At 37.9% G+C, this 7,808-nt stretch overlaps 1 protein-coding gene across 1 annotated transcript; it reads left to right on the plus strand.

The window, feature by feature from the left end:
* The first annotated feature begins 2,323 nt into the window (after positions 1 to 2,323).
* Positions 2,324 to 7,175, plus strand: LOC122308377 (homeobox protein SBH1-like). The gene is made up of 4 exons (XM_043121660.1): positions 2,324 to 3,411; positions 3,832 to 4,084; positions 6,455 to 6,681; positions 6,880 to 7,175. The coding sequence occupies exons 1-4, from the start codon at positions 3,133 to 3,135 to the stop codon at positions 7,081 to 7,083; spliced, it is 963 nt and encodes a 320-aa protein (XP_042977594.1). The 5' UTR covers positions 2,324 to 3,132; the 3' UTR covers positions 7,084 to 7,175.
* Positions 7,176 to 7,808: the final 633 nt, after the last annotated feature.

The following is a 7,808-nucleotide window of genomic DNA, read 5'->3' on the forward strand; positions in this document are numbered from 1 at the left end:
ACAGAGACTGGTCAGTCTTGGTCCATGTTTTAGAGGATCGAAAAGTTTCAGTTTAGTCCCCATCCAAAGTTTTTTCATATCAGACTGGACTGAATGAAAAATAAAATAAAAAATATATTATATGTATAATAACTGTACAATTTATTATATAATTTTCATCTAATTTATTATCATTAACCATATAAAATATTTTTTTATTGTGTTAGTTACATAATCCATATTAATAAGTCACTTAATTTTAATTTAGTGTTTTAAATAAAAAATTTTTTTATTAATATTTTTTTAAAAAAATAATAATTAGGTTGGACTGAATGGGCTGACCGGACCGGACTAGACTGATAGCTACCAATTCGGTCTGAGGAAAATGATGGTCCATCACCCCCATCGGATTGGACCAGACTGTTTTCATCTCTAGGTGGGGCTGGCCAGGAGGCCCAGAAGGAGGTGATTAAGCGGCATGTGCTAGTCAAGAGTCGAGAGTCCAACTGCTTGACACACTATTGGTCAACAATCCATACATGTTAAGTCAAGGACAACCTTTGTCCTTGAACCTCGGCGTTTGGATAGGCCTGAAGGGTGGGCACACTTGACCGAGGCCATGCTGTATTAATGGAGGGTGGAGACAAGCATGCCATAACGTGAGCCCACGCTGCATTTAATGAAGGATGGCAAGCACGCCACGGCGTGTGTCTTGGACTGCTTGTGGTCGCCACAATCGGGTTTGGATGATCAGTTACATGGTAGGAAGCTGGTAGGGGGACGCAACCTGAGTATGGAGCCACACCCTCACGATCAACTTACGAGGGACCATCCCCAAGTATATATTTATATATATATAGCTCCCTTGCAAGGGAGGAAAGCTCTCAAAATACTTTTTCCACACTCAAGGCATTATAATTCATAGATAGAAAATGACACTTTGACTTAAGTATTGGAGGTGTTTCTCACTATTCTGGAGCCTTCATTTCTCCATAGCCGCAAGTGTAGGTTGGGCTCCCATGGAGTTGCTCGGGCATCATAACACAACATCAGTAGCCATATAATTCCTTTTCACGTTTGACACACATGAAAGCCATGGAAATGCAACACTTTTGGTACACAAAATAAGCCATTGTCGTAGAGTTTCTTCAAGTTCCGATGGTTTTTATGCCCTCCACATCTCATCAGAATCTACCCTTTTTACATGCTTTGACCTCGTTATTTATAGGTTCATTGGATGGGTGTGACCCATCAATCTCTCTTTTTTATTAAGAAAAATTAATATTGTTTTCTATTGCTTGTTTTCTAATGTCTACACATTGTCTTATTAGTTATCATAAATTGCTGTTATTTATTAGTTTTTTTTTTTTCTCAAACAAGCATATCATAGACAAAATAAATAGTAACAAGATACAAGATTTAAAAAGGTGAGAGTTTTCAACAATGATCTCAAACCAACAAATACAATACCCAAAAAAAAAAAAAAAAAACAAAAACAAAACAGACAGGCATCTAGAGCCAATGACTTGGCTTCCACCTATTTTCCATTAAGGAAAGCGGCTTGAAACAGTTTTAATACAATATGATAAATATAGTGTAAAACTACGACTGGAAGTAGCAGTGAGTTACTATGTATTACATTTTATTGGTTTAGATTGGCTGAATGAGATTTTTATTACCTCTTCCTCTTGATATTTGGTCTAGAAAGTGAGAATATAGAAAAATAATAACCGAAAGATGGGTCAAATTACTGACATATTACTGTCATTGGTTATGGAGATGCACGTAGACCACACACCATCTTTAAAGAGAAGATAAAGATCGGGTCTAAAAAATTCGATGCTGTTAACCTTGATAGTGCTGAGCGTGAGAGGTATGTGCCGTATTTTTAGTATGGTGGAAGGGTTATTTGTTGGAGTGAAACATCGCCTTAGTAGGGAGAGAAAACCAGTGATCTTAAAATATAATTTACTGTTATTTCTGAGTGGGTAGGTAAATCTATTATAATAATAAAAACCAAAGATATTAATATATAATCTTTTGGATCGATTCTGGCATAATTAGTATATGTCACAATAATGATGTTTTCTCAACTCGATCCCACGTTCACTTGCTCAAGGCGTTGGATAAATTGCAATTAAGAGCGAAATGGAGAAAACTATAGAGCAAGAGACATTTCGAGTGTCCCCCCCACCAACTTTCTTTCGCCTCTCTCCTTTTGTTTTTTAGTTTTTTTTTTTCCAACCTACTTTTTTCCATTATTATTGATTAGACTCAACATTAGGCTCTGAGAGAGAGACGAGATGTCGTTTGTATGGATCATTGGATATAGCTAGCTTCACGAAGGTGTCGTGTTTCTAGGTTTGCTTTTATTGTTCTGCCAAAAGAGTTTCAAATTTCACTCCCAAAAGTGAAACACCAGGGACTAAGGAGAGAGAGAAGACAAGCCAAAATCATCGGGGAATATAAATTGAGGGGCTGAGATTGAAAAGACTGCCATCACTCGGCAGAAATGGACGGTTGAAATCGCTTACCATCAATCGCCAATACCACCAATCCAACAGGCTCAAGTCCTATACTTTTCCTTCCCATCAATCCTTCGGCTAATTTAACCATACTCTTGATTCTCTTCAGAGCAAGCACCCCTCTCTCTCTATCTCTCACTCTGAGTGAACCAGAACTCAGTACGTTGATCAGTGGCAGTGCAATAAACGAGGAGGTGAGTAGAGATAGCTTTCATCGGGAAGGAAAGGGTCTCAGATTCTCAGTAGAACTTGCAGAAGCGCACGTTAACCCCGCGTGCAACCTGCTGTACATCTTGACTCTATTCTCTCTCTCTGTCTCTTCTAGCTATAAGATCTCACACGGAGCGAGGGAGAGTGAAAGGGGGAGATATTACTGTATGTGCACAGGAACAAAAAGAAAGAAAATACCATTTCCAAGAGAGTCTGAATCTACCTTTGACAGACCAGCCACGGAGGAAAAACCTTTTTTTTTCTGACAACGCTCTTTGCTCTTAGGATTTTCTGTAAACAGACCGAGAGTTTTGGCTTGAAACCCGGGAGTAATCTTTTGGGAGATAGTAATTTTTATAGGCAAGTGTATGACTCTGAAAGAGATGAATGTGGGTTTTTAGAGAGAGAAAGAGAGAATATGGAAGGAGAAGCTAATGATAGTGGAACTTCTTGTATGATGGGCTTCGAGGGAAACAATATAATGATGCCTCTAATGAATTCTGTTGTAGAGGCGAATAATAAGCTGTTTCTTCCTCTGCCTTTGAGCGGCAATTCCTATGGTCAAAAGACCTCTGCTTTAATGTCCGAGGAAGATTATGGCAATCGCATGGAGGCCAACAATAGTTGTATGAGGGCTAAGATTATGGCTCATCCGCTCTTCCCTCGCCTCTTGGCCGCTTATGTCAATTGTCAAAAGGTGAAATGAATTCTAACTGCTTGTGAAACGTTGAGGTCTAATCCTTAAAAAATACTGCTCTATCTAAGATAATGGGAGTTTCAGTTCAGGGTTTTCTATCTTGACGTGATCATAACCGGGAGAAGTTGAGGTGGTCCATGAAGAATAATCAGCACCTGTTCTTAATTTAATTACTCGACTGTCCCTTTAGCCATGCTGTTTAAACCCTTTCTCTCTCTCTCTCTCTCTCTCTCTCTCTCCCCAACAAAATCCATGCTGGTTTCTATGAACGTTCCTAGAGGTTTTAATGTGAAATCTAATGTCCCGTTTTTCCTGTGTGGTCTTCCTAATTTCTTTTCGTTTTATATTTTTTCGTAAGTTCTTTACTAATTGTTTGCATGGCCTGTTAGTCTGATGTTAGATAATCACTAATGATCGTAGGTTGGGGCACCTCCTGAAGTGGTGGCTAGGTTAGAAGACGCCTATACTAATTTTGAGGCTGCCATGGGCAGTAGGCCAAGATCAGATTGCATAGGTCGTGATCCTGGACTGGACCAGTTCATGGAAGCCTATTGTGAGATGCTCACCAAATACGAGCAAGAACTCTCTAAACCCTTCAAAGAGGCCATGCTTTTCTTCTCAAGGATCGAGTGCCAGCTCAAAGCCCTCACAATTTCTTCGTCAGATTCCGGCGGTGACATTCTTAATCTTGCTTTCTATCTTCTTTTGAGGTCCCTCAAAACATTTTTACTTTCAACCGAAACTTTTTTCCCCCCTAATGGATTGGATGAGAACAGCGAACAAAGTCCATAGTTATCATAGGGAGAGAGGTCATTCTCTTGTGCAACCTTTAATGGGAAAGAAAAGACCATACGAATTCTTAGGTTTTTAACAATCTATACAAATGGAACTTATTTGTTTGGAACTTATTTGTTTGGAGGTTATTTGTTTGGAGGCTGGAGTGGTAACAGATGGCTAGGTATTTTTCAGCTTAATATTGGTCTTATGACAGGTCATGTCTGGACTTTGAACCCTTCTAGCATTTTAGGGTTTTGTTTTTTCATTTATCTTGATGTGTTAAAGAACATCTGAAGGAGTGATGGGAATGGAAGCTGTTGGTTGAGGTATATATTGAACAGAAAATTTCAGGCGGAGAGAAAATGTAACTTAGGTAAAATGCTGGATGGCAGTTGCTTTCTATCCAATATTTGATTCAACACAAAAGGATCTTATGGAACTGAAAAAAAAAAAAAAAAAGGCTACAAGGTCAACTCATTGAGTCATTTTCGTGTAGGTTAATAACTGTTTGCATGTTACAGTTTACGAGAGGAAATTTCTTGTCAGGTTTAAGAGGTCGATGTCGCATAAAGGTACGTTTATGAAAGAAGAATGGAAAGCTCTTGCAGTACATTAAACAAAAAAAAATGGAAACTTTGAGGGTGAGAAGTGAAGGGCTCGTGAAATAGTCGTCTTCTTCTCTCTTGTGTCATCTAATTCTTATAATGTAGTTAGGATATGGAAAGTTCATTAATTTGAATGTTGGGTCATCGACTCATCACGATTATGGATGTTTGCAGAGAAGATGGATTTGACAGGGTTTGGAGCAGGAATAAAATATATAAACTGAATATCTTGAGAGGAAACAGAATCCACATGTTTTGCTATCTCTACAAGGACGATGGCCTTCTATAAAATCTCATTTCTCTAAACGCATGTCTTGTTATAATCTTTCATTTTCTTGCATGAGTCTTGCGTCTGTTCTCCATTTCATAAGTTCGATAATATTTTGTTATATTTCAGTTTTGATAAGATTCTAATACCTAATGGACTTTTTCTTCTCAACTGGCGGCTGCTTATTTCAATTCGAGAAATGTTTTAGTCTCAAGGAGATCTTATAAAAATAAATCTACAAATTAATGTGACTTGATGCGGTACACTATATTGTAAAATTAATTTTATTATCAAGTAGATTTATGTATCACATCAAAACATGTAAGTTTGTAAGATTACTTTTATGAAATCTCTTTATGATTGCAACACTTTTCTTACAATTTACACCTCTTTAAGCTTGAGAAGAACTATGGATGGGTATTCATGATTAGGGAATCTGTGTCTTGCCCAAAATGGACTCTTACTGGCCTTTCACCTCAAATAGATAGGCAAAGTAATCTTGAAGTTTCCTCGACTAATAATTGTATAGTTCATGAAGAAGTGACAATATAGTATGCATCAGAATCTAATAATTAGACATTTTGTGTTTAATGTCATATTACACGTGACTAAAAAGATCTTATGTTATGGTGGATCCTGTATCAAAACCATATTCTTGTATTACCAATTTGTTCCTTATTCTTTTTAGGTGGTGGAAAGGGTTGTGCCAACCAAAAAGTTTGGAATACTTACCAGTAAAAGTGCACTTGATTATTATGAATTTAAAGACTAATGAAGTTTCCGAATCTGGCTACCGTACTTAGGATTGGGATCTGACCATGCTGCTCACGATGTGTTGATTTGCACAACATGATACGTCGACCCAAGTATTTGTCACCACCTATGTTGATGCTAAATTTATGTAATCATGAAAAAATAACTCCTGTCAAACACAGCATCCATAAGTTCAAATGGTTGGAAAAAATCCACCTTGATGCTAACTTCTGGATTTCTATTAATGCTTGGCTTTAACGGTGATATGGAAGCTGAAGAGTATCGTTTACCATATTTTATAATTTCCTTGTATTTTAAAATGAAAGCAAGGGGAATGAATGGCAAATTAGATTATTTTGCTTGTCAATGTTTGGTAAATTTCAAAATTGTCTATATGAGAGCATTTTATTATAGTATAAGCTAAAAGAAATAGAGTGTTGAATTCACTAATCTATGTATTTGTGCCATATTTAGGTTTTGGTTTGATATGAGTTATTAAAATCGGTTGTAATTTAGGGCATCGGATTCCTCTATTGTTGGGTAATGGTACTTGTGAAACAAACAATGCAAGTTTTCTTGCAAAGTCACATGGTAGTTTTTGCCTATTAGCTTACCTTCAGTTTGTGGTGATGTGTTGTAGGCCGAAGTGCATCTTCTGAGGAAGAGGTTGATGTGAATGTCAAAGTAATGGATCCTCAAGTTGAAGATCAAGAACTGAAAGTTCAGCTTCTGCGCAAGTACAGTGGATATCTGGGAAGTCTCAAGAAAGAATTTCTGAAAAAGAAAAAAAATGGAAAGTTGCCAAAGGAAGCTCGGCAGCAGTTGCTGGACTGGTGGAGCAGACATTACAAGTGGCCATATCCATCGGTATCTATAGTCTAACATCCTTGTTGATTTACAATGAGTCCAGTGTCTTAATTAACAGCTCCACTTTCGATGTTTCCTTCAACGCCTAAGAACATTCTGATCAAGGACTCGTGGCTATGTTAAAAATGGTTTTTGCGAGTGACATCTGCCCCAATTTGGTATTTCTTGTGATAATGCAATTTGTCATGCTTTATGCAGGAGTCCCAGAAGGTGGCACTTGCAGAATCAACCGGTCTGGATTTGAAACAGATAAATAACTGGTTCATCAATCAGAGGAAACGCCATTGGAATCCTTCAGAAGATATGCAATTGGTTGTGATGGATGCACCTCATCCCCACTACTTTATGGACAATGTTATGTGCAATAACTTTCCAATGGATTGCACATCTATGCTCCTTTGATGATATTTTTCCTATCGCTGTAATATTAATGCAACTTGTTTTTTCAAACTCCAGTACTTTATATTCTAGTGCTTAAAACTGCTAATATTCCAGTGCAGGTGTCAAATTTACCCCCATTCATATATCAGGCCTTGCAGAGTTGGCCTAGTGGGCATGCCTTGATTACTTTTATTAGATTTGACACCATATGAAGCAAGTAAATGTTTAGAATCCATAATGCTTACTTTGTTTTATAGGATGCATGGGTACTCGTCTAGATGCCATATCATTCAGATTTGGTTTGCCCCCTAGTCCCAATATTTCTTTTGTTAGATCATTAAGGCTATTGACATGCCATGAACATTTGGCCAAGGGTGGCAGGAACTTTTGATCTTGCTCGCAGTGCATGCCAGAAGTAGGCCCCCGTACACCAAGTGGGAAGGTGCTGATGCCAAAAGTTTACCACGAGAATGATCTGGCTTTACATGCACCTGGCTGACTGTCAAAGACGGTGCTGTAGCTAGTGGAAATGATTTATTTGCAGCATCCAAAACAGAAGGAACTAGTGAAAATGACGTACCGACGTGTTCGATTACTGTGTTTTGTGGTGTTGTCTTTTTCAAATATCGAAATTAATAGTTTCTCCGTCTGTGACGATTTCAAGCATCACTTTTGCTTAATTCGTGTTGCAAACATAAGGGCACGGCAATTTTGACACATTCTTCTGCACCCACCTGCAGTACTTG

This window comes from Carya illinoinensis, chromosome 4, assembly GCF_018687715.1.
Source record: "Carya illinoinensis cultivar Pawnee chromosome 4, C.illinoinensisPawnee_v1, whole genome shotgun sequence".
Taxonomy (NCBI): Eukaryota; Viridiplantae; Streptophyta; class Magnoliopsida; order Fagales; family Juglandaceae; genus Carya; species Carya illinoinensis.

Coding starts and splice junctions, on each gene's coding strand:
- LOC122308377 (XM_043121660.1), top strand. CDS start 3,133: ATGGAAGGAGAAGCTAATGATAGTGGAACTTCTTGTATGATGGGCTTC. Junction 3,412..3,831: donor CTTATGTCAATTGTCAAAAG/GTGAAATGAATT, acceptor TAATGATCGTAG/GTTGGGGCACCTCCTGAAGT. Junction 4,085..6,454: donor TTCTTCGTCAGATTCCGGCG/GTGACATTCTTA, acceptor GATGTGTTGTAG/GCCGAAGTGCATCTTCTGAG.